The sequence below is a fragment of the Canis aureus genome, chromosome 12 (genome assembly GCF_053574225.1).
Source record: "Canis aureus isolate CA01 chromosome 12, VMU_Caureus_v.1.0, whole genome shotgun sequence".
Classification (NCBI taxonomy): Eukaryota; Metazoa; Chordata; class Mammalia; order Carnivora; family Canidae; genus Canis; species Canis aureus.
Window position 1 is genome coordinate 4,634,805 of NC_135622.1, and position 26,070 is coordinate 4,660,874.

Consider the following 26,070-nt stretch of genomic DNA (forward strand, 5'->3'; position numbering starts at 1 on the left):
AGGGGTTGAGTATCTGCCTTTGGCTTAGGTCGTGATCCTGGGATCCTGGGATTGAGTTCCGCATCAGGTTCCCTGCAAGGAGGCCATTTCTCCCTCTGCCTATAAATAAATAAATAAATAAATAAATAAATAAATAAATAAATAAAATCTTAAAAAGAAAAAAAAAGCAAAGTTCTGGAGTCAGACTTCTTAGACTTGGAATTCTGGTCTGCTCTGTGACCTTGGCAATTACTTCAACCTTTCTGTGCCCAGTTTCCTCATCTTCAAAATAGAGATAATAATAGTGTTTATATTACAAGCTATGGTGAGGGATCCCTGGGTGGCTCAGCAGTTTAGTGCCTGCCTTCAAGCCCAGGGTGTAACCCTGGAGTCCTGGGATCGAGTCCCATGTCGGGCTCCCTGCATGGAGCCTGCTTCTTCCTCTGCCTGTGTCTCTCTCTTTCTCTCTCTCTCTCTCTATATATATATATTAAAAAAAACAAAAAAGCAAGCTATGGTGAGAAATAAAGCAATACATGTAGAGCACTTGAGAAAAACGCTCTGCACAGACTAGTAGGTACACATGTCAAAATGTTAACTCATATATAACAATAAATATTGACATCATGTTATTTTATAATGATAACTGTTATTGTTAACTTGTCTCCCTATGGAGTCTGGTCTCGGCTCTTTCTGCAACTTCTATGTTGCGAATCTTCAATCTGGCCACAGGAGGGCATTAGAAGCCACAGAGCGCGGAGAGCCCTCTAGTGGCCACTTGAGATCTGTAAGGCCCTGGCTCCACCCGCAGACCTCCAGGGGCTCTCTTTGCCCACTGGTTGGAAATTGCTGTCTCTGGAAGACATCAGATTCCTGGGTGGACTTGGTGGGCAGGCAGGGTCAGAAGAAGAGCCTCAAGTAGACACCTATTTGAGGCACCCCTCCGCCCTCCCACCACCAGATCAGCCAGGCTGAACCCTGCATTTGAAGGATGTAGACAACTGCAGCCACAAGGCAGAAGAGTAATCCTTATGGCCCAGGAGCGTCAGGAGAGAGCATGTGAGATGTATTTACAGCTGCTCCACTGAAACTTGGTGGAATCTCATTCCTTTTGTCCTGGTGTTTTGTTTTGTTCAACTCCAGGGCCAGGCTGAGGTTGTTTTCAGGCTTACTAATCACCTTTCACGCCCAAGCTCTAAATTTTAGAATTTCAGAGTTGGAGGGGTTCTTGGAGAAGAGGTCTACGACCCTCTTGTCACTGACTCAGGACACGGAGTGACTTCCCCAGGGCCATGTGTTGGAACCAGATCTAACTTCTTCTGTGTTTTCTTCATCTCTTAGATGAGAGCATGGCTGATTTGGGGGTCTTAGTGGAATACATAGGGGACAAGCAGTAATATGGAGAGCCTAGCTGTTGACTCGTAAATACTCGTTCAACTCCAGACTCCATATTATTTTTCTGTGAAATCTCTGGATTGCATGATTTCAGAACACATAGAAACTCCTCCTGGTTATTTTTGTCTTGTTATCAAACTTTTTCTCTCCTGAACTCCTGGCACCCGAATTCCTCTGTTCACAATAGTAGCCATGCTCTCCTCCTTTACCCAAATAAGCTTCTGTGTTGCAGGAGCCAACCTGACTTGGGTCAGGCTGACTTTCCTCAGCTGGGGTCCATGCCTTTTCCCGTCCTGGAAGCCTGTCCTGATACTTAAATCCCAGTCTGAAGGCCTGGTGGTGTTCTCTGTCTGCCTCGGGCCACCTCAGCAGCCCATTCAGAGGAAGTGAGTCACAGCAAGGCAAGCAGCTTGGGGCACAGTGGGTGTGGCCATGCCTGCCTGGGGCCCTGCCGGAAGGGTCAGAAAGGTGGTGATCAAAATCTCCTGGTCCAGCTGAGGTGGGGAGTGTTGTGTGTGGTACAGGTGCCTGCTTCTGTCCTAAGTATGTTTACAGAACTGGTAGCATCATTCTAATGCTGCTTGAGGCCACTTCCCCTTCTCAGTCACCTTCTCTTTTTTGTCTCCTGGAGGAGGGGTACACCCTCTTATCTTTATTTCTCAGGCCTTGACTTATCCAACTTCTGCCCCCAGCCTTCCCCTGCCCGCTGCTATCTTAAAAAAGTTAAACGGTCTTCAGTCCTCTGAAGAATCATTTCAAAAAGTCTTGTGGGGACCTTAGAGAAACTTGGCATCTAGGAAAACTGCTTGAGAAAAGGGTTCAGAAGCTAAAGGAGAGAGACGTGAGGAGTTAGAGAGGGGCCCAAAGATTAGCTGGAGCCCAAAGAGGAGACACTGAACCCTGCTGGCAAAGGGGTGTGTGGGTGTGTAGCAGAGAGAAATCTGGGGAGGATTCTTTTTTTTTTTGGGGGGGGGGGAGGATTCTTTAGAAAGGTAGAGGGAACTTTGGATTGGAATGTGGAGCGAGAGGGTTATAGAGAGGTAAAAAGATGTAAGCAGTGCTCTTCAGGGAGGAATTCAGCCTGGGGCAAAAGTCAAATGAAGCAGGTCCCACTAAAAAAGGCTGCACAGTTCCCCCAGGGGCTGGTTTGGTGGCAGATGGGCAAGGGGTTGGGCCAATAATTGTCAGTTTTTCAGTGGTAGGAAATGGGCTGTGGGTCCTGCTGCAGAGAGCAAATGAACAAATAGCTTGGAAATCAGTCAGCTTCTGCCTCTCTACCCTCTAGAAAGATCTTAGGTGAGGGCCAACATCTCCATGGAATAAGTGGGAAGTCAGTCTCCCTCTTGAGCGCTGTCAAAACACCTGAACTAGACTAGATAAACCATGAAAGAAGCTACTGTCAGAGGTTCTATTTGTGACAGTATAAAAATGCCAGCATTTCATCAAGGTAAGAAACGAGGTGACCGGGATCCCTGGGTGGCGCAGCGGTTTGGCGCCTGCCTTTGGCCCAGGGCGCGATCCTGGAGACCTGGGATCGAATCCCACGTCGGGCTCCCGGTGCATGGAGCCTGCTTCTCCCTCTGCCTGTGTCTCTGCCTCTCTCTCTCTCTCTGTGACTATCACAAATAAATAAAAATTAAAAAATATATATATTAAAAAAAAAGAAACGAGGTGACCTCTATGTGGAGTACGCTCTAGCTTGCTTTCTAAACAAACCTTCAGACACCTCCCAGCCATGTTCTGTCCATGCTAGGAGTCCAGGTCAGTTTTCTAGGATAAACATATCCCATCTCCCTGAAGCATCAATTTTACCAGACGAAGAGAAAGACATTGTGAAAATATGAATCAGAAGAGGGAAAAAGAGTGTGGATTGCAAACTCAGACACACTTTACAAAACAAAAGCTGGAGGTTGGCTCTTTAGGAGTATCTAGTACCGTGGGGGGGGGGGGGCGTGTGCTGCTCCGGGGGCTCGGATGGAGAAAGTGGGTTTTATGGTGGGGGTGTTGGGGTGACTTGGGGGGCCCAGGCTCCGCGGGGAGGAGCCGCGGAATCCCCGGGGCCGCCAGCACTGGAAAGCGGCTCCCCCAGGCTTCTCCGTCCGCTGCGCGTTGGGGCCAGAGGCGGGAAGTGTGGCAACAGGTCGGGCGGGGGCCTGGGGGCAGAGGGGGCCGACCGCGGGCGGGGGGGGGCGCGGGCGGGGCGGGCGGGGGGGCGCGCGGCCGCTCCCCGGCCGGGATCCCCGGGCGCCTGCAGGGTCTGTCCCCGAGGGCAGGCGCCTCCCGTCCTCGGGGCTGCTCGGGCGGCCGCGGCGGGGAGGGCGGGGCGGGGGACCCGGGGGCGCCCTCCCCTCCGCTCTCCCCCTCCGCTGCCGTCGCGGGCCGCAGCCCACGCCCAGTCTCCCGGTTCCCTGGCCGCTCGCGGCCTTGCTCTCCGGGCTGGGCTCGGCCGCGGCTCGGCTGGGCTCGGCGGGCGGAGGAGGAAGGAGGGCGGGAGCGGGCGGGCGGAAGGGGGAGGAGGGAGCGGGCCGAGCCAGTCTGGAGGGGCCCGGAGCGCGGACGCCAGGAGACACGGAGCAGCGGCCCCGGCCCGCCAGGCCCGCCAGCCCCGCCAGCCCCGCCAGCCCCGCCAGCCCCGCGCCGCCGCCGCCGAGTGAGTCGCGACCCCCGCTCGGGAGCCGCGGGCGGGACGCAGGGGTGGGGCGGGGAGCGGCCACGGAAAAGTTGGGAGCAGCTGGGGCCGCTGGGAGAGCTGGGCTCGGCGGAGAGGCCCGGCTGTGAGGGGCGGGGGGCGGGCGGGGGAGCGGGGGCGCCGCGGGGCGGGCGGGGGCAGTGCGGGTCGCGCTCCGGGCCGCGGGCCTGCGGGGGGGCGGGGGCGGCGGGGGCGGGGGGGGCCCAGCGCCCGAGGACAGGCCGCCCGGAGCCCGAGCAGCGAGCCCTCCCGGCAACAGGTAGGGGCAGCGGGGGGGCCGGCCGCGGGGGCCCGGGCGGGAGGAGGTCCCCGGCGCGGGGGGGGGGGCCTGCGTCGGCCCCGCGGCCGCGGCGCGTGGAGGGGTGGGGGTGGGGGTCCTGCCGCCGGCCTGGGAGCGCGCGGTGCCCACTGCGGGACGGAGGGCCGCGTCCATGTGCTGCACGGGAAGCAGGAAGGAGGCTGTGAGCCCGGCCCCGGCCCCGCAGGGCAGAGGTCCTATACCGTTATCGGGTGTGTGGGGCTGGGGGGGGAGCCGCTGGTGAAACGGGTTTTCTGGGCCACGGCTTGTTAATCACTGGCCCGGAGGTTCTCTGGCAAGTAGGCTAATTGCAGGTGTGCGGCACTAATATTTGGCCCGAGCGTGGGGGGTTTCTCTGTCTGCCCAAGCCAGGCTCCTGGCTGGAAACCTGGGCTTAGTTCCCGAAGTTGTTAGACGCGGTCCTGGCGGGGGTCTTAGGATCCGGAGGGGCGCAGTGAGCCTCTCTTCATAGCGGGATGAGCCTGGGAAGGCCTCCAGCAGGCAGGCGCTCCCACCTCGTTGGAGGGGTCGCTGCCCCATACCAAAGTCCAGGTGACCGGCTCTAAGTGACGGTAGCTGACTGCTTGTGACGGTGCCGAGGGTTAAGGACTCATCCACAGCCTGCCCCTCAGCCTGGCCCTAATCATAAACTGATCTGCAAAGACTGTTCTAAGGAGAGTTCCTTGTCTCCCTTGGTACCCCAAGCTCACCCCCTTCACTGGGGCCTCTAGCCAGCTTTTTTCCCCTGGTAGGGAGGGCCTCATCTCTCCACTGTTACCGCCTGGGCCCACAAGGGGGGGAGGGGGTCCCACCTTCCCCCTGTTCCTTTACTGTACTGTTCAGCCCTGCTCCCCACCTCTGCCTCTTTAACCTGCCGGCCTCTCCCCGCCCCTGCAGGCTGTGGTCACATGCAGTATTTGGGTGTGTTGGGGCCTCCAGTGGGGCAGCCCAGACAAGCTAAATTTGAGGACCTGTACTGCAGCCTGAAGCAATGACACACCTCCTGTTGGCTTCATCCTAGTTGCCTTCTAGTTCCTGATGCGCTGTTGCTAAAGGAAAGTTTGCAACAAGACTACTTGGATCCTCCCTCAGGCTTCAGTGGCCTCTGGGAGCCTTTGAGACCCGGTGTTTGTCAGTTTCTCCTCCTCTATTGATCCTGTTTTCCTCAATTATTTCTTCAAGTTCTGAGAGCCCATGGTACTGTTTTCACATTGAGTCTGAGATCCCTTCTTCACGGACTCAAACTCCTGCCCTCTCAGCATTCTGGGTTTATACACTCCCTTGGGGACCCTCTGCCCTTTCTCATCCATCTCTGACGATTTGGGAGGGGTGAGTAGGGGATGGGGTAGATGGTGGGAGCTGGGCAGAGCCCTATTCAAGTTCCTGGTAATCCAATGCCCATGAAATCTCTGCTCTGCTGGCCCCTCTCCAGCCTGTGCCTGAGAGAGTGGCATCTGTGTCTCTGAAGCAGGTGTGTGTGTATGAGAGAGACAGACACAGAGACACATACATTCTTGTTGTCTCTTCATGTGTGGAGGGGAGCAAATTCTGTGAGTGGAAGAGTATCTGTAGGTGTGATTTCTTTTTTTTTTTTTTAAGGGTTTTCTTTTTTATTTTATTCATGAGACACACACACAGGCAGAGGGAGAAGCAGGCTCCACGCAGGAGCTGGACATGGGACTCGATCCCTGGTTCCCAGGGAACCAGGACTGGGCCCTGGGCTGAAGGCGGCGCTAAACCGCTTAGCCACCCGGGCTGCCCTGTAGGTGTAATTTCTCCATCAGAAAATCAAATATCTACCCTGAGGGACCAACTGGCCAGAAAAGCAGGGTTGTCTCCCTGTGCCGAGTACACATCCCGTTTTTTTTGCACCAGCCTTTTGTTGATGGAATCCCGTACTTGGCTCAGTGTACTGGTGCCAAGAAGCCACCAGGGCTGCCTCAGAGCAGACTTGTTGGTTCTGTGGGGATGTGTAAGTGAGGCTTCCAGGAGCCCCTGTTGTCCTCCCACCCTGCCCTGTGTTGAGTCAGAAGTCCTGACCTTGCTGAATCTGGTGCCTCTCCCTTGCTGGGCTGGGCCCTGGGGGTGGGAAAGGGTGGGCAGGGAAGGGGTAGCTCTGCTCTGCTAATGGAAGTACTAGGCAGCAAGGGAGGGCTGTGGTTACAGAAAGCCTGCAACCCAGGTGGATGAGAACGCCCATTAATCTGCATTTCTGAGCTCTGGACACACTGTGTTCCTGGCTCTCCCTGCTTGGGATGGGAAGGGGTTGAGATAGTTGCACTGTCCTGGTGCTTGCCCATGACTGCTCTGATTCTTCTGCTAACTTCCCCAGCTCCTCACCTTTGTAGGTGTAGACTGGTGGAAGACTTATTCCTGGGCCACAGGAGTCAGGGAGAGGGGCCCCACTCACACCCTCTGGGACCCCAGCCAGCCCTCTGAATCTTCCTCAAAATATCCCTGACAGGGAAACTTCTTGCCAGTTTCCACTGACTGGGGTGGGAATGGGGCCCAATAATCCAGGCCTGTCTGTACCTTTGGCTTTAGTTTTCAGTGGAGGACAAGGTGGGCTCCAAGAGACATAGAATAGAAGTCAGGGGACACAGCAGGTAGATTTCCCCACCTCCAATCTAGCTAAGCTAAAAAGGTGGGGAGGAGCCAGAGGTGTTGTAGCACAAGGCATTCTGCCTTTTCCTTCTTACTAAATTTTCTCTATGAAAAAAGTGTATTGTGCACACGGTTATATGGGAAAAGTTCCACTGTGGAGAATTATGTTTAATTTTGTTCAGTTTAAAAGGCTTCCATCTCTTTAACTAATTAAATATTTATTCTGGCTAAGGTCAATGGGGAAGGGGCAGTGCACCTCAGGAGCTGAGAGAGGAGAGAGAGAGAGAGAGAGTGTGTGTGTGTGTGTGTTATTGGGGGAAGGTGGGGCTGAAGCTCCTTGATTGTCAGTGTTGACCTCCGGCTTCATCTGAGAGCAGTGACCAGGAGTGGGGACAAGAGGGTAAAGTCCTTGAGCTGGAATACTGACCCGTGACAGGCTGAGAGGGATTTCGCAAGTGCTTCTGTGGTGGGTGTGGGCGGAGTTGTGGGAAGAGCAGGCTGGAGGACCTGCCCAGCTCAGTTGAGATCTGATCAGCCTTCACCCAGTGGTACCAATTGGCCTTCAGGTCACACTGGAGAACAATCTTCCCACTCTCTTCCCTCTGGATGGGAGGAGACCACCTTCCTTCTGTGTCAGCTTTTAGTTTCTTTTTTTTTTTTTTTAAAGATTTTTTTAATTTTATTTATTTATTCATAGAGATGCAGAGAGAGAGAGAGAGAGAGAGAGAGAGGCAGAGACACAGGCAGAGGGAGAAGCAGGCTCCATGCAGGGAGCCTGACGTGGGTCTCGATCCAGGGTCTCCAGGATCTCGCCCTGGGCTGCAGGCGGCGCCAAACCGCTGCGCCACCGGGGCTGCCCAGCTTTTAGTTTCAAGGCCAGTCTGAATACCCCCACCTCTCCTCCCTCATGAAAGTTTGAGGGCTAGCAAGCCCAGAAACTACTGCCCCTGTCATCCTGCTGACTGTTCATTGTTGAGTCCCAGGACTGCCAGGTATTCTGTTTGTACTGGCATCACTGACTCCGTAGGACCACCTTGCTGCTTCTCTTCGCTCCCAGCAGTTGCTGTCCCACAGGAGCCACAGATAATGGCTCCAGAAGATACCTCAAAGGAGGTCTGTACCCTCCCTCATTCCAGTATCCAGGTGGTCAGTGGTTGGTCACTATCTCCCTGCAGATCCTTTCTCTTCCAGGGGAAGGAAAGAGGGAAGCGGGGTGGGGGTGGGGGTGAGGAGAAGCAACAACTTTTCCCTGAGCTGATTTGTGATGGGTGTTCCCCTGCAGAGTAGTTATTTTCTGGATGAGCCTTAATAAGAAATAGCTCCTAGTTCCATCAGATGTATTAGTCTTCTGTCTCCATTGTTTGCCCCCCAATCCCTAATTCTTTGCAGCCTTGCCTTTGTTTCTGAAAAGAGGCTTCAGATAGTTCTTCTGCCTTGTGTGCAGGGACTGGATGGCTGGGCATGGGGTGTTAGTCTCATGTGTAAGTTTGATGTTCACTGATATGTCCCTAAAGAATGCTAAATTCGAGGACAAATTTTGCTTTACTCTGGCCTCTTAACTTTCCCTAGGGATCTGCTGCCCAGATGGGTTATAGGGAAGGAGAAGGTAGGGTTTGCCTTAGCCCTGAAGTCTGTTTTTGGGCTTCCTAGGAAAGAAGCTGCTTCCAGCTGTGGGTTGGCTTGAGGGATGGAAGGGGCAGCTGGGGAGGGGTAGAGGAGAGAGAGTGCCTCCCACTTTACTCAGATTGTTGTTTATAACTTCTGGAGCCAGACCCAGTCTATCTTTCATGCTGGGGTAACAAAATGACAGGGATATCCTTTGGTTCTTAGTTCTAGAGAACTGGGGCTCCCGGGGGGTCATCAGCGTCACCTTCAGTTGCAGTCAACAGTAAATGTTAAGACTGGAAAGCCACCATATTACATATGAGGAAACAGATTTGTCCAGGACCAGCCTGCAGGGCTTGAGTCTCTGTCCCCTGCTCCTTTGTTACACCATGGAAACTTTCATCTCCCTCTGCCCCCATAGCTGCCCCCTGTGATGCCCTCTACCTTCCCCCTCCTCACTCAGGATGTTCCAGACCTTGTATGACTACTTCTGGTGGGAACGGCTGTGGCTGCCTGTGAACTTAACTTGGGCTGATCTGGAAGACCGTGATGGACGTGTCTACGCCAAAGCCTCAGACCTCTATATCACACTACCGCTGGCCCTGCTCTTCCTCATTGTTCGATACTTCTTTGAGCTGTAAGCATACCGACCTACTCCCATGCCTTCCCTGGCTGCCAGCCACAGTTCCTTGCACTTGAAGTTTGTCTCTCGCTGTTTAATTGGTCCTGGACCCTGCTCTTCTGGCGACCCAGATGCCTTCCTACTGCGTGCCCCCCACTGAACACAGCATTGTCTTCCAGAGGGCTCAGCACCCCCAGGCCCTCTCCTTCAATGGTTATTTGTTCTCCCTCTCCACCCTGCCTGGTCACTAGTGAACACAGGCAGCTTTGTCAGCTTTGGGCAGGCCAAGGAGGCCAAAGAGGGGGTTGCCGGGAAATTGAGACCCAGGAGAAAGTTGCGGGAGCCTGTAGCCTTTCCTCATCTCAGCTTAGGGGCTACCAAGAGACTGAGGTGTTTTAAAAGACATAGACGCTTCTCACTTCTATCCCTTCCTCAGTTATGTGGCTACACCACTGGCTGCCCTACTGAATGTAAAGGAGAAAACTCGGCTGCGGGCACCACCCAACCCCACCTTGGAGCATTTCTACCTGACCAGTGGCAAACAGCCCAAACAGGTGTGAGCCGCTGGCCCTGCTCTGGGAGTTACCGAGTGCTGTTGGGGAGGGGGCAGGTTGTGATGCCAGCCGTGGTGGGTGAGGAGAGGGCAGTGGTGCTGACCTAGGTTCTTGCTGGGAGATGCCGGGAGGATGGGGGTGTTGTCAAGTTCCAAAGCTGAACATAATGGGCTTCTTCACCCAGGCAGAGGTAGAGCTCTTGTCACGGCAGAGTGGGCTCTCTGGCCGCCAGGTAGAGCGCTGGTTCCGCCGTCGTCGCAACCAGGACCGGCCCAGTCTCCTCAAGAAATTCCGAGAAGCCAGGTAGGGGAGGCTGGGGCAAGAGAAGCTGGGAGAGGAATGTCTGGTGCACCTTGCTGGGTGGTGGGTCATGGCTGTATGCAGGGAGAAGGGTTACCTAGGTGAGCTGATTTGGGTTATCAGTGGAGTATCACTGGGGGCACTTGGGAGTGGTTAGAACGCTGTGCCACTCTCCTAATTCTTCCTGCTTCCTCTTCCAGCTGGAGATTCACCTTTTACCTGATTGCTTTCATTGCCGGGATGGCCGTCATTGTGGACGTGAGTGGGGGTTCCTGGGAGGTGGGAGATTTTCCGTCAATGTGGTGTTGAAGCCACAGAATTTGAGTCCTTCCTCTTTTGACCTCTCACCATCGTCTCTCTGCAGAAACCCTGGTTCTATGACATGAAGAAGGTTTGGGAGGGATATCCCATACAGGTATGATGGGGTCCTGACTCCTTACTTGGGGTGATTAAGAGAATCAAGGTAGGACAGGACTAGGACATACCCTTGTGAAGAGATGATCTCTGGAACACATGGCATAAGGCACTGGAGTTACGGTGCTAAATAATCTTGGGCTAGAAGGGCTGGGTTTGGTCAGGTGAGACCCTTGGGTCTCTTTACTTTTCTCTTTCTCTCCTCTTTCCCAGAGTACCATCCCTTCCCAGTATTGGTACTACATGATTGAACTTTCTTTCTACTGGTCCCTGCTCTTCAGCATTGCTTCTGATGTCAAGCGCAAGGTGGGTCAGGAAGCTGTGCCATTAAGCCTAGGAGCCAAAATAAAGCCCTGGGATGGAGAGCCTCCCCTTTGATATCTGGGTATTTAGACAGAGCTGTGGATTAAGGGGAACTAAGTGGAAGGGTGGTTGGAAGTAGAAATAGAGTGGGGCTGGAAGAGGAAAATGTTTCCTGGAGCCTGCATCTTTTCTGCAGGATTTCAAGGAACAGATCATCCACCACGTGGCTACTATCATCCTCATCAGCTTCTCTTGGTTTGCCAATTACATCCGAGCAGGGACTCTGATCATGGCTTTGCATGACTCTTCCGACTACCTACTAGAGGTCAGGCTTCCTGGGTACTTCCTAAAATCTAGAGACTTCAGTGCAGGTTTTCCTGTCCCTCTCCCTTTTTGGGGGTGGGAGGGGTTGACATTCCCGGGACCAAGGAAGCCGGGGCACAGAACCAGTGTATATATGAGTGTATACGGGAGAGTTAGGAGCCTGTGATGATGAACGGGGGCTATCTATGCAGTCAGCCAAGATGTTTAACTATGCGGGATGGAAGAACACCTGCAACAACATCTTCATCGTCTTTGCCATTGTCTTCATCATCACCCGACTGGTCATCCTGCCCTTCTGGTGAGTAGGAGGCCAGACTACTGTCCTCAAGGAATCAGGAATCTTGCCTCTCCCTACCTCATTTACCTGTCCTCATCCCAACCGCCTCCTGTGCCTACAACTTTCTCCTTTCTTGTTGTAGGATCTTGCACTGCACCATCGTATACCCCCTGGAACTCTACCCTGCCTTCTTTGGCTACTACTTCTTCAATTCCATGATGGGAGTGCTACAGCTGCTGCATATCTTCTGGGCCTACCTCATTCTGCGCATGGCCCACAAGTTCATAACTGGAAAGGTGAGTGCTCTGTAGGCCCCACTACTAGAACTCTAGTAACAGCCCAACTCTAGAAACAGCCCAAACTCCCTCCCAGATCTGTATCCTGCTAAGAAACTGTGGGGCCCCAGGTGCAGCAGGACGAGCCTGCTGAGAAAAGCATCCCTTAAGGGTTTGAAGACAGCATGTAACCCCATCTTCTCCCTTTTCACAGCTGGTAGAAGATGAACGCAGCGACCGGGAAGAAACCGAGAGCTCGGAGGGGGAAGAGGCTGGAGCTGTGGGAGGAGCAAAGAGCCGGCCCTTAGCCAATGGCCACCCTGTTCTTAGTAACAACCATCGTAAGAATGACTGAACCATTGTCCCTGCTGCCCCCAGATTAATGCATAAAGCCAAGGAACTAGCCCATTCTCCCCAGTGGACCACTTTAAGCCCTGGGGAGAAGGGAGAAAGCAGGGAGAGAGTTGCTCTTCTATGTCCCAACCCTCTGCTTGTCACCCAGTTGCCTTTAACCAAACTCTAACCAGCTTCTCCCCAGGTAGAGGGGAGGCTGGTATATCTTTTGTTAGAGGGGAAATGGACTTACTTTCCTCTCTGTAGTTTCTAAGCTGTCCTTTCTATTGCTTTTGAGGCCCTTCCTCAGCTCTGGGGGTGGCAGATACAACTCACATTCCTTATTCTTCAGAATTTGGCCTAGCTGTTTGCCTCAGACTCCCTGACCGCCAGGGTCGTGCCTTACTGTCCCATCTGTGGGCCTCATTCTGCCAAAGATGGACCAAGGCTTACCTTTCTAGGCTCCCTAACTTGGGCCAGAAACCAAAGCTGAGCTTTTTTTCCTTCTTAAGACACAAATGAGTGTAGGAGGGCACATATGACCCTTACCCTACCTCTGCCAAAAAGGCGGGGAGCATACTGGGACTGCTCGGATGGTCTGCGTGTCACTGCTCTGCCAGCGCTCTGTTGTCACAGGTCCAAGACCTTACTGCCTCCTTCCTCTGGCCTCATCCCCTAGGCTAGCTGGTTTGGAATAGAAAGGCAACTAGTTCTAATTTTTATTTATTAAACATTCGTTGTTTTGGTTTTAAAGCCAGAATTACAGCTAGCACCTGGCATTTTAGCAGAGGGACCACTTCAGACCAAAATGTACTGTTAATGGTTTTTTTTTTTTTTAATTAAAATATATTAAAGATTAAGTAAAACATGGCAGTAAGTGTCTGAGACTAGTAGGAATTGAGAAGGGAGATCAACTAAATAAACTAAGGTAGTCTTCCTCGTGGTTATGCAACGTTTTCTTTTTAAAATTTCGTATGGCAAGTAAGAAAAAGCAAGGGTACAGAAGATATGAGGTTAATGACAGCTGCCCCTTGGTAAGGAGGGGGGGAAACCCATAAATGGATGTATGGGGGCTGAGGAAGATAAATCAAATCACAGTCTTAGTTTTAACATCTTGTTAAAAGACATTCGAGAAACCATACAAATCAAGGATAGTAAAGACAAGTCCTCCTTCCAGGAATAAAGTCTGTCAGAAGCATGAACACTTGAACAAACGTCAGCTGGGAGGGGAGTACCAGGAGGAGCACTGAGGGACATCAGGCCCAGGTCGGCATGGTCACCCCCACCCCCAGAGCTTTAGGAGGTGCAGGAGGGAACTTGCCTGCTAGCACCACACTGGAAGGTATCTCCTGATCCAGAGCTCCCATTTCTACCTACTAGGAGCTGGGGGAAGAGCTAGATTGGAGATGTGGGCGTCAGAGTTGAACAGTCAGGAAGACCCAGTTCCTGAGAAAAGGATGGTTCAGGAAGGGTTCAGAAAGTTCAGAAGAAGGCTGTCCTCTAAAGAAGACGCCCTCTGCATTCGATGGCCCCACAGCAGCAGAGCAGCTCCTTGCCTTCCACGCTGCCCACCTCGTAGTTGTAGTCCCAAGTGAGCTCGGTCCCAGCCCGGATCCTCCTGGACAGGAATATAGGGATGAGGGTGGTAAGGCAGCACATTTCCAGGTGGATGTAGAGCTGGAGCAAGTGGGGAGGGCTTGCCCCTCCTTGACTCAGGCCGCTGCTTTTACCCAACCATCTCCCTCCCCAACCCCCTCTTACTTGCTGGCAAAGAACGCCACCCAGGGAAAGCGAAGATCATGAGTGTCCACGAAGACATTCTGGACAAACAGGTTGGGGCTGCAGCTGTGCTGTGGGTTTAAGGACAGAACCCATAAGAATGGAGAAAACAGAACCTGGCTTTGTGGGGTGAGCATGAGTTGGACAAAAAACAATGCCATTTGATCCTACCCATCATAGTGGAGAAGTTCTGAAAGAAAACTACCTCTTTAAGATTCTTGAGATCAAGAATTTCTAACAAGGTGGGTTTATATAGTTGTGCTAAAAGAACTAGAAATTTGAGGACAGTGGGATAATCCAGCATCTGGGGAGAGAGGTCTCACATTGAGGTAGCGGCCCAGGTTGCCTTCGAGCTTGGCATCAATGATATAACAAGACTCCTCCCCATCATAGAACTGGCGTGTGTTCTTACGAACAGGTGCACTCTCCCCCTTTTCCACAGAGGCCATGTTGGTTGATTTAATGGCAATCCCATGCGTTGACTTAAGAGCAAACCCTCGGGTTGATTTTACTGCCACCTGGCGCTTTGTTGGACCTGGACAGGAAGGAGAACAGGGTTAGGCCCCAACCCACCTCATGAATGGACATACTACCCCTATTTCCATTCCACTCATTGCACTGCAGGAATACTGTGACCCTGAAAGCAAAGATCCTAACTGGCAGTTTTTTCAAGCAGGATTAGATCTGTTGGGTAAAGGAACTGAGGAAAAAGAGTAGAGAAGGGGAAAGGAGAGGAAGGGGATGTATTGAACGTTAACAGTTGAGCTGGGAGTCAGAGAACAGTCCCAGACATGTGTTAGCTCTTAAGATCTGAGTATTTTCCCCCTACTTCTTTAGCTTCCTGAAAAAAGCCTCTATCCCAATCTTCCTACCATTCCTTCCTACTATCCCCAACATTCTTCGAGACTACCAGACATGTTCTTCTTGTCCTCAAAGTCATCTGCTTCTGAGCCAGAGGAGATGGTCTGGATATCATCGCTGTCCACTGCTGTGGCTGAAGTCTGACCAGTGGTGGGTTTCCGGCTGGTCCCACTTTCCCCCTCACTTTCTGTGCTGCTGGACAGTGTTAGGACATCCTGGGAAACAGAAGGGTGAGAAGAAAGAAGAGTAAATGGAGAGGACCCATTCACGTTCTTGCTCTTTTTATGGTAAGACAGAAGAGGCTAAGACTACAGCAAGAGAAAGATTAGAATGCTGGCTAAAGGAAAATGAAGCAGGAAGTCCCAGCCAAATAAACAAGGGACATACTGGGAGTTATCATTAAGGCCCTGACGAAGTGAGGCAAATACTCCTCAGACTCTGAGTCCAACCCAAGGTTGGATGAGGTGCAGCTTGCGGAAGAAGGTCACTTACATCAGTGTTGGATTGAGCAGAGGCCATGAGTCGTCGGCTCTGATGCATACTAGTCTTACTAGGTGGGCGGCGGAGTCCTTCAAGCTTCATGGGGGAAGGATTGTAACCATAATTTCGAGAGCTTTCAGTAAGTCTAATGGGAGGGGAAAGAATGAGGGGGTCAGATTATGGGCTGTTTCTTACTTAGGCTTCTTTTATAGGCTTGAAACAAGGCAGATTTGGAAACAAGTCAGAAAGAGAGGCTCTTACACTGACATCTTGCTTCGGTCATCGGGATCCTGAAAAAAAACAAGTGAAAGGTTATAATGTTTTCAGCCATCCTGGGTAACAAATCCAACAATCAGATTTCATCTAAAATGACCTCCAAAGACATCAGCTAGTGAGAAGTAGACTATCTAAAGAGACTGCTCTGCAGCTCAACAGTACAATCATGTTCTCATCAGGATACCTCCTGACAGGGGGTTTCAAACTCTTGCTGATGACAGGGACAGGAGACACAGTTTGCCACCTATAATACCAGTTTCAGTATCATCAAAAATACATCTAGAATCAGTTCTTTTTCTTTTTTCCTTAAGGATTTATTTATTTGAGCGACAGAGACACAGAGGTAGTGCAAGTGAGAGGGAGGGGACAGAGGGAGTGAGAATCTCAATCAGACTTGAGCCTGATGTAGGGCTCAATCTCACAATATCACCTGAACTGAAATCAAAAGTTGGATGCTTAACTGACTGAGCCACCCAGGTGCCCCTCAATTCTTGGTTTTTAACTATAACAAGACAGAAATGCTGTAGGTAGCTTGAAATAACACTTTAAAAAACTACTTATAAATCTTTTTCTTTGGAATGAGCCAGATACTTCTTTCCCAGGTTGATTTTTTTAATTAATTAATTAATTAATTAATTAAATTTATTTATTTATGATAGAGGAGAGAGAGAGAGGCAGAGAGAGAAGCAGGCTCCATGCACTGGGAGCCCGACGTGGGATTTGATCCCGGGTCTCCAGGATCGCGCCCTGGGCCAAAGGCAGGCGCCAAACCGCTGCACCACCCAGGGATCCCATCCCAGGTTGATTTTAAAATAATTTGGTTCCTTGAAGCACTAGGAATGTGCTGGGGGGAGGGGGTTAATCCAGTTTCCCACAGAAATATTCATCCAGTAAATAATCTACATGTGAAGAATGAGAGTGAGCTACATTAAGTTACTACACCAAAGTTACACAAAAGCCGCCACTTACCTCTTTCTTGGCCTGCTTGATGTCTCCCTCCTCCTTGAAGCCCAGCCCTGAAGTGGAGGCCTTCTCAGCTTCCCCTCTGCCTCCCCCAGCCCGGCCTTCCCCACCTTCACTAGTCTTGAAGGATGAACGGCTATCAGAGTCAGCAAAGCCACCTTCACTGACACTATTGCAGCTCAACCATGAGGCCACCTTGTTCTTGGGTGTCTCTTCAGAGGAAGGTGGATTGCAGCCACCTACGGGGATTACTGGAGGGATAGGAATATGTGGGGGGCCAAGGTCTGGGGGGCGGGAATCCTTGGAAGCTATCTCAGACAGTCCATTCTCCTTTTGACCCCGGGTCTGCCGCCGGGTAGCATAGCTGCGCCACACAGAGCTGGTGCTGAAGTCTTCATCTTTACAGAAGTTATCATCGGAGCTGTCATCGTTAGACTCTTCAGGATCCTCTGTACCACTATTGCCATCCTCCTGGTCCTTCAAGTCCACCCCGCTGCTGTCAGAAGAACAGGGGGCATCACTCTCATATCCTTCCTTGAAGTTCTCCACACTCTCGATATGGTCCAGATTGGCAAAGTACTCATCACCCATCTCCAGGCCCTCCTTGTCCGCAAAGTCATCTGTCAGGATCTTGCCTGGGAATGAAGAAAATTAAAGGCCTTCCATGGTTATAAGGATCTTGTAGAAAGTATAGAGATCCTTCCACAAGGATCTTGTAGAAAGTATAGAGATCCTTCCACCAATACCGAACCCACCAGCACACAAGTCAAAACACCTCCGTTATAGGTTCTCCCTTTACTCTGATGATACTCCCTTCTCTGTATCTAAACTATGAGAGAACAGGCAGCTTTGCTCTAGTTTTCAATCTTGCCCTTCTGCAACCTCTACTTGGTTTACCAAAAGGATGCCCTGAGCTATGCTAAAAGTCTCTGGGTGGAATGATGTGGGAGAAAATGATACACTGGACTCTGCTCTCATGTCCTGTGTCTGAAAAATTCTCACGTCCACATTCATCCTTTTTCCTTCTTGTCCTTATGGCTGTGTGTCCCCTTCCTGGTCCACAAAGACAGCCACATCATTTGTCCTATTCTTTATAGAAGAAAAATCCTGGCCTCTTACTCCCATACTCACATGTCAAGCATTTTCTTCTTATGTGTGTTCAACTGATTGAATTCCCCACCATGTCCTAACCCCAGAGACAACTCTTATGATTTCATTACCAACCTGCATAAATACAGACAAAGGAGCCTTTGGCAATGTCATCCAAGCAGCGGATTCCCCAGCCCTTGTTCTGTGTCTTGAATAGCTGTAGTCGAACCTGGAGTCCATGCTGCACCAACCGGTTTGTGCACATGTTTGGGTCACATTTGCAGCGTTTGTTACACTCATAAACTCTGAGAGGAATGGCAAATCAATCATAACATGATCACTAGAGTATCCATTCAGTCCACAGAACTGTTATAATTCTTAAGGTATCAACATTTATTAGGTAATGATCTAAATTAATTTACTGAACTATCTATGCTCTTTGATTCTTGGGAACAGCCCAGGAAAGGAATTCAGAAGGGGGAAAAGTTATTTATTTATTAAAGATTTTATTTATTCATGAGAGACACAGAAAGAGAGAGGCAGACACACAGGCAGAGGGAGAAGCAGGCTCCATCCAGGGAGCCCAATGTGGGACTTGATCCTGGAAATCCAGGATCATGCCCTGAGGTGAAGGCAGATGCTCAACTGCTGAACCACCCAGGCACCCCGGGAAAAGCGATTTATACAGGTATTTATAGCACCAGTTAGTAACAGTGAATACCAGAATGCCTAACACCTGGAGAAAAGCAAGAGCCACTAAAATAAGTAGATGTATCATAAAATAAAGATATGTGAGAAAAGCAGAAGCCAATATGATAGATACTGAAAGAGACTAAAGAGGAATTGGAATAAAAGTTCATGAGATTCTTCTGGTAAAGCAGACTTAAATTTATTCTGTGAAAACATTTACTAACAGGCAGCCTGGGTGGCTCAGCGGTTTAGCGCTGCCTTCAGCCCAGAGCATGATCCTGGAGACCCGGGATCGAGTCCCACATTGGGTTCCCTGCATGGAGCCTGCTTCTCCCTCTGCCTGTGTCTCTGCCTCTCTCTCTCTGTTCTCATGATTAAATAAATAAATCTTAAAAAAACCCCAAAAAACCAAAAACCCATTTACTAACCACCAAGAGCTGTGCTACACAATGGAAACTCTATAATGGAAAAAGTCATAATCTTTCCTCTCAGAAAGCTCATATTCTATCAAGTTTAAGGAACTGCACAGCTTAACCATTTAAAAAACAAACTATCAGGGGGATGCCTGGGTGGCGCAGCGGTTTGGCGCCTGCCTTTGGCCAGGGTGCAATCCTGGAGACCCGGGATCGAATCCCACGTCAGGCTCCGGGTGCATGGAGCCTACTTCTCCCTCTGCCTGTGTCTCTGGCTCTCTCTCTCTCCCTCTGTGTGACTATCATAAATAAATAAAAATTAAAAAAAAAAAAAACTACCAAAGTCAGAAAGATCTAGCATATAGTTATACTGAGAAAACTATCATCTTTTCAGGTATCAATTTTTCTGCTCCATCTACTTTGCTCAGTATTGGGATTTCACTTTTTTTTTTTTTTTTAAGATTTTATTTATTTATTCATGAGAGGGAGAGAGAGAGAGGCAGAAACACAGGCAGAGGGAGAAGCAGGCTCCATGCAAGAAGCCCGATGTGGGACTCGAACCCGGGGAATCCGGCCCTGAGCCGAAGGCAGATGTTCAATCGCTGAGCCATCCAGGCGTCCCAGGATTTCACTTCTTATGGTGCCTAATATGGAGATTTAAGGGAGACATCTACTTTTGGAAAGATGACAAGTACAATTAGAGAGCTGATGACATGAGTCCTATCCTTTTGGACAAAGGTGGTAAGAGCAGCTTCTATTCACTGAATGTATACATTGCATTTGGCATTATGCCAATATGCTTTATATACATTCTCTATTCTATCCTCAGAGCAGCCTTATAAGGATGTATTTTTAACTTTAAAAAACTAGGAAAGGGCAGCCCGGGTGGCTCAGCGGTTTAGCGCCGCCTGCAGCCCGGGGTGTGATCCTGGAGACCCTGGATCGAGTCCCACATCGGGCTCCCTGCGTGAAGCCTGCTTCTCCCTCTGCCTGTGTCTCTGCCTCTCTCTCTCTCTCTCTCCTCTCTGTGTATACTCATGAATAAATAAATAAAATCTTTAAAAAAATAAAAAATAAAAATAAAAAAAATAAAAATAAAAAACTAGGAAAGTTTTTAACTTTAAAATCTGGCTGGCTCAGTTGGTAGAGTATGCAACTCAATCACAGTGTTCATGAGTTTGAGCCCTACATTGAGTCTAGAGATTACTTAAAAAATAAAACAATGGAAGCATAATATACAGAGGAAAGTACATATAACATGTCTACAGCTCAATGAATTTTCACGAACTGAACACAAAACTTAACTAGCTGGGGCACGTGGGTGGCTCAGTGGTTGAGCCTCTGTCTTTGGCTCAGGTCGTAATCCTAGGGTTCTGGGAACGAATCCCGCATTGGGCTCCCCAGAGGGAGCCTGCTTCTCCCTCTGCATATATCTCTGCCAGTCTCTGTGTCTCTCATGAATAAATAAATAAAGTCTTAAAAAAAAAAAAAGACAAAAAAAAAAAAACAAACCCTAAAACTTAACTAGCACCATATCAAGAAACAACTTTGTTAACAACTTAAGACCTCAGTGAGAATAAAAAGTATTCGTGTTCAGTTCTTTTTACAGCTAATAAAACAAGATCAGCTTAGAATGGATGACGTCAGAATTTGAAGTTAGTTCTAGTCACCACCATATAAACTTTCAGAGTAGCCACACTGAGCATCATTCATTCACTCAACAAAATTTGTTTGAGTGGTTACTATGTGCCAGGTACTGGGTCACTTAGCTGCTGGTGGTACCATGGTGACAAGACAGACACTTTCCCATCCTCATGGAGCTTACATGCTAATGGAAAAGATAAAACAAAAGCAAGTCAACACATAAATGGAGGTTGTTATAAAGAACACAAATAGGGTGCTCAATGAGAGCATTAAGGGAGGTAAACTGATCCAGTTTTAGAGTAGCCAGGAAAGGTCTCTTTAAGGAAGTGAGATTAAAGCTGAGAGCTCAAGGTTAAAGAAGATACCCATGCAAAGAACACTGGACAGATGCCAAGCAGAGGGCACAGTCTATACAAAGGCCCTTGAGGTAGGCTGGCAAATACTGGGCAAACTGGATGCAGAAACTGAAGAATATCAGTGTGATTAGAACAGCTTTGGAGGGAGAGAGATAGGAAGGGGCCAGACAGTACAGTGTCTTGTGACCCAAGATTAAGAGTCAGAATGAAATCCAAAATGCAGTGGGAAGCTATTAGAGTTTTAGGCAAGGAAATGACATCATTTGTGGTTATTTGAAAATATTATAATGAAATATTCCAAACATAAAAAAAGATATAGCATTAGCAAAAATTTTTTAAAGATTTTATTTATATATTCATGGGGGGCACAGAGAGAGAGAGAGGCAGAGACACAGGTAGAGGGAGAAGCGGGTTCCCTGCAAGGAGCATGATGTGGGACTCCATCCCAGATCCCAGAATCACACCCTGAGCCTAAGGCAGATGCTCAACCGGTCAGCCTCTGAGCCACCGAGGCATCCCCGAGCATTAGCAAATCTAAATATTGTTATGAGACTCAAGTTTTTTTTTTTTTTAAGAATTAAAACATAAATGATACAGTGATGCAATTAAACCTAGTAATGGTCTTTTCCTTTGCTTAGTTTTCAATCTGCATTCAGCACAAATTCATCTCCTGATTTCTCTGGTGGCCTGGATCGCCTGTGAAGATCCTCAGACACATCAGGTTTTCTACTAAACCCATTCTCCCAGAGCTTCTCTTGCAGCCAGATTTGCCCTGCTCTCACACTGGCTGTTCTGTCTGGTGCATAGCTGTTAGCCTAGAAGCCCCCTTCACCCCACCATCTGTGGGGTTCCCCCTCAATCGTTTTTTGAGTTGGAGCCGCTATTTCCTGGATTCGTATGCCTTCCCCGCTCTTGACTTTTCCCCTCATTCTGGCAAACAATTCCAGTTAACTTTCTGAGAAGGGGACTAATGGGACAATTTTGAGGTATTTCATGTCTAAAAAATGTCTTTAGTTTATTTTAACACTTAAAATTCATAGTCTGGGGTTTAGAATGCCAAGTTAGAAACAATTTCCCTTAGAATTCTGAACTGAGTCTTTAATTTCCATCTAGCTTCCAAAGTCATTTTGCAAAGGCAGAAGGTATCTGAGTATTTTTGTGGTCTATTTCTCTTCTTTAGAAGCTTTTAGGGTTTTTAATTTTGTGTCTTCAGTGTTCTGTGGACATGATTACATTTTATTTTTTAATATTTTAGTGGGGATAATATATTTTCACCCATTATGCAGGACATGACTATCATTTTCTATTTGAAAACAGACTCTTCAGGCACGCCTCGGTGGCTCAGCAGTTGGGCGTTTGCCTTTGGTCTAGGTCATGATCCTGGAGACCCAGGATCAAATCCCACATGGGGCTCCCTGCATGGAGCCTGCTTCTCCCTCTGCCTGTGTCTCTGCCTCTCTCTCTCTCTCTCTCTCTCTCTGTGTTTCTCAGGAGTAAATAAATAAAATCTCTAAAAAAAGAAAAAAAGGCAAACAGACTCTTCGATTATGGGAAAATTTCTGAAGTATTCATTCATGTTTTTCTCCTCTCTTCTAATTATGTATCTTGAGCACCAGGTTTGTTAGTTACTATGTTCATATATAACCATTTTACCAAGTTTTATATCCAACTCTTGCATTGTCTTCCTCTTTTCCTGACCTGCCTTTCTCAAATTTATATGCTGGCTTCACCTCCTCTGTTCAGTCTCTAGTTGGAGAGCCCAGTACTTACTCCTGTGCCCCCTTAATTTTTTCTATTATCAATATTCTCTCTAGGTGAACTCATCCAGGCTTTAAATACCACTTCTGTGTTCAGAATTCCTAATTTCTTATGTCCAGCTCTTATACTTCTCTCCAGAAATCTCATTGCCTTCTTGACATTTCTCCTTGGAGTGCCTAGGAGGCACCTCAAACGTAAGTAACATGGCCCGAACAGAAGCTGAATTCCACCCAGACCTGCTTCTCCTCTAGTCTTCCATCTCAGTAAAATGTACCAATGCCCACTTTGTTGCTGAAGTATAAAGTTTAGAGAACTTGAACTTGATTCCGCTGCTTCTCTCCCATGCCAGTCCATCTATCAAGTTCTGTAGCTCTACCGCCAAACAAATCCCAACTCTACCCTCTTTCAGCTCCACTCTCCGTGAGCATTCTAGTATAAGCCCCAGCAAGCACAACCTCTCGCCTATATTCCCATAATTATTCTAAGTGGACTTCTCAGTTTTACCTTTGCTGCTCTAAGACCCAGTCTCCACCAAGAAGCCATGGTAACCTTCAAAAGGCAGCTGGCATAATTTGCCTGCTTAAAATTCTCTAACAGCTTTCTATCATACCACAATTTGGTTCTAATTTTTATTATCATTTACAAAGTCCTATATAACCAGGTCCCTGCATACTTTTCTATGAACACGTCTCCCTTGCCAGCATAACCACAGTCTGTTAGAATATACATATAACTATGACACAATTGCAATTGCTAGGTCCTATTCAATCATTAGAAGTCTTCATTTAAAGGAAAGCCCAAGGAAGAAACATGTACTAGAAATTCAGTATGTCGGGATCCCTGGGTGGCGCCTCGGTTTGGCGCCTGCCTTTGGCCCAGGGCGCGATCCTGGAGACCCGGGATCAAATCCCACGTCGGGCTCCCGGTGCATGGAGCCTGCTTCTCCCTCTGCCTGTGTCTCTGCCTCTCTGCCTCTCTCTCTCTCTATCATAAATAAAAATTAAAAAAAAAAAAAAAAAAAAAAAGAAATTCAGTATGTCTCTCTGCCTGTGTCTCTGCCTCTATCATGAATAAATAAATATTTAAAAAAAGGGGGGGGGTGATCCCTGGGTGGCTCAGCGGTTTAGCGCCTGCCTTTGGCCCAGGGCGCAATCCTGGAGCCCCGGGATCGAGTCCCACGTCGGGCTCCCAGCATGGAACCTGCTCCTCCCTCTGCCTGTGTCTCTGCCTCTCTCTCTCTCTCTCATGAATAAATGAATATTAAAAAAAAAAGAAATTCAGTATGTAAGATTTAATTGATAAAATACCTGGTTTACCTGGTTTCAGTTACTCTATTTTTGGTTCCAATTTTTAGAACTCCATCTCTGAGGTGCTTTGCCTTCCCCTACTTACCCTGTGGGTAGACACTCTTCTAGTCTCTTGTACTGGTATCCAGAGTTAGGGTTGATCTGGCCACCTGGGGTGCAGGCTGTGGCCTGGATAGTTAGCTGATGACAGGCACATTTGGACCTGAATAAAAAAAAAAGGATATGATGGCTAGAGCTGTGAGACATTTAGAGGCAAGAAGTACTACAGAAGGATAAGGGAGAAGACAGTGAAATTTCTCTTCTGTCATACATGTAAACGAGAAAGGAAAAGACGGTAAGAACGTGACAGAGTGACAGAATGAAATGAAGTGGCAACTATAAGCATGATGGAGGGACACAAAGGAAAAGGAGAATCCGAGAAACAAACACAGGGCACAAGTCCCCAGAGTCATGCAGTGGGGGCCACATCAGACCCAAGCCTCGCTCATAGCTTTCATGGAGGTCTTCTGGCAGGAGCTCCAGCTGAGGAATGATGTAAATAGGAAATTAATGGAGATCTAAGGCAAAAGAAGTGGTAGAAAGTAAAGGCAAGGATAACAAAGTTGGAGGCAGGGCCAGCAACTACCCTACCAACTCACTTGTCTCGGCACCCATCCTTGCAGTCACAACCAACCAGAAATTCTGGGCCTGTGTTAATGAAAACACCCTTGCCAGGGATTCGTTCCTTACTGTAGGCCACCTGGGGTGGGGGGGTTGTGTCAATTTCATTAACACAGGATAGGGGAACATCTTCCTTCCCATAGGTGATGTCCAAAATATAGTAAAATGGTTTATAGGGTTGAAACTTTCGGTCCACAAGAACATATGGATCCAAACAGAACATCTCCAGGAAGAGGAAGTCACAGCCAGTCTCAAAAAGATAGCGTTCGATCTCCTGCATTGTCCGAAGGCAGAGGCCACAGGGTGTCTTATAGATAACATGAAAGCCCATCTTGCGGTTAACTCGGCGGCGGGCCGTCATTCGCCGGAAGTCATAGAGTAGTGGGACCAACAGGGGATTCTTGCCCCGGTACTGTGCACTTCTCATAGGCCTGACTCGAGACAGACATGTGTAGCTGCACACATGAGGTAAGTAGAAGAGCTTCTCCATGGGGGCACGGTAGGAGGGCTCTGCTGGGGCCCGCTCCAGCATGCCATGGAAAGCTGGGGGTGCTGGAGGTGCTGGCGGCGCTGCTGAAGCAGAGGCTGTTGAGCCTAAAGGTGATCTGCAAAGGACATGCAGGAAATCAGGTAAGAGGAAATAGGCCCTCTGTGCCATGTAAGGATCCTTGCAGCTGGCTAACCCACTTTTTCTTTCGTTCTTTCTAAAAAAATATTTCATTTATTTATTTATTTTTTATTTAAGTTTTTTTTAAAGATTTATTTTTATTTATTTATTTATGATAGACATAGAGAGAGAGATTGGCAGAGACACAGGCAGAGGGAGAAGCAGGCTCCATGCCGGGAGCCCGATGCGGAACTCGATCCCGGGACTCCAGGATCGCGCCCTGGGCCAAAGGCAGGCGCGAAACCACTGAGCTACCCAGGGATCCCCTATTTATTTATTTATGAGAGAGAGAGAGAGAGAGAGAGAGAGAGAGATAGGCAGAGACACAGGCAAAGGGAGAAGCAGGATCCATGCAGGGAGCCTGACGCAGGACTCAATCTCAGGTCTCCAGGATCAGGCCCTGGGCCGAAGGCGGCACTAAACCGCTGAGCCACCTGGGCTGCCCAATCCACTTATCTTTCAAACAGCTGTGTTCGGGAAGCTACAGATGACAGAAAGAAGTCATGTTTTCCCTTGCTTTACCAAACCTGGACAATGAAAGGCCCTGGTTACTCTTCAAAGACTGAAAATATCTCCACAGCAACAGTAAACTTTTTCCTGACATTTTTTTGGCCTGTGAATTATGGAAGTGGAGTCCAGTTTTCTACTGATGCTTTTTCCCCTTTTAGGTGTCCTACAGATGTCTTCACTAACTCCTGTGATTCAAGGAAAAAGAGGCAGTAGTGATCTCTTTCTATTGTACCAATGATGGATACCATATTCAGTGACAAGTTTTAAAGATTTTATTTATCTATTAATGAGAGACACAGAGAGAGAGAGGCAGAGACATAGGCAGAGGGAGGAGAAGGAGGCTCCATGAAGAGAGCCTGACGCAGGACTCAATCCCGGGACTCCAGGATCACGCCCTGAGCCAAAGGCAGATGCTCAACTGCTGAGCCACCCAGGCATCACAGTGACAAGTTTTAATAAATGACTTTCTAGTGATTCCATATTTCTAAGGCACCGAGTTTCTAATTCAATTATTTTTATGCTGTTTCTTGGAAAATTCCCAGGTTAAAGCTTTCCTTTTGGGTCGCCTGGGTGGCTCGGTCAGCTAGAGTCTGACTCTTGATTTTAGCTTAGGTCACAAGATCTGGGTCATGAGATCGAGTTCCA

General features: G+C 49.0%; 2 protein-coding genes across 7 annotated transcripts in view; one reads left to right on the plus strand and one right to left on the minus strand.

Moving 5' to 3' along the window:
- The first annotated feature begins 3,855 nt into the window (after positions 1 to 3,855).
- Positions 3,856 to 12,919, plus strand: CERS2 (ceramide synthase 2). 2 transcript variants are annotated; one of them, XM_077842378.1, is made up of 11 exons: positions 3,856 to 4,024; positions 9,034 to 9,207; positions 9,629 to 9,746; positions 9,931 to 10,049; positions 10,247 to 10,304; positions 10,411 to 10,461; positions 10,674 to 10,766; positions 10,960 to 11,088; positions 11,279 to 11,385; positions 11,507 to 11,660; positions 11,854 to 12,919. In XM_077842378.1, exons 2-11 carry the CDS (start codon positions 9,035 to 9,037, stop codon positions 11,992 to 11,994), a joined length of 1,143 nt encoding a protein of 380 aa, XP_077698504.1. In that variant the 5' UTR covers positions 3,856 to 4,024; position 9,034; the 3' UTR covers positions 11,995 to 12,919. The 2 variants fall into 2 exon arrangements, with proteins under 2 accessions (XP_077698504.1, XP_077698505.1); XM_077842379.1 differs by lacking the exon at positions 3,856 to 4,024 and adding an exon at positions 4,227 to 4,322.
- Positions 12,920 to 13,072: 153 nt separating this feature from the next.
- SETDB1 (SET domain bifurcated histone lysine methyltransferase 1) overlaps positions 13,073 to 26,070 on the minus strand; it is a 31,910-nt gene continuing 18,912 nt past the window's right edge. For 4 of the 5 annotated variants that reach the window (XM_077842367.1, XM_077842366.1, XM_077842365.1 and 1 more), the window contains exons 13-22: positions 24,227 to 24,853; positions 23,674 to 23,790; positions 17,556 to 17,725; positions 16,338 to 16,966; positions 15,354 to 15,382; positions 15,105 to 15,237; positions 14,662 to 14,827; positions 14,075 to 14,286; positions 13,734 to 13,822; positions 13,073 to 13,590 (exon numbers count right to left, since the gene is read on the minus strand). In XM_077842367.1, the coding sequence (XP_077698493.1) occupies positions 13,473 to 13,590; positions 13,734 to 13,822; positions 14,075 to 14,286; positions 14,662 to 14,827; positions 15,105 to 15,237; positions 15,354 to 15,382; positions 16,338 to 16,966; positions 17,556 to 17,725; positions 23,674 to 23,790; positions 24,227 to 24,853 (2,290 nt within the window). In that variant the 3' untranslated portion in view covers positions 13,073 to 13,472. The remainder of the gene's footprint in view (positions 13,591 to 13,733; positions 13,823 to 14,074; positions 14,287 to 14,661; positions 14,828 to 15,104; positions 15,238 to 15,353; positions 15,383 to 16,337; positions 16,967 to 17,555; positions 17,726 to 23,673; positions 23,791 to 24,226; positions 24,854 to 26,070) is intronic. The other variant, XM_077842368.1, reaches the window with a different exon arrangement.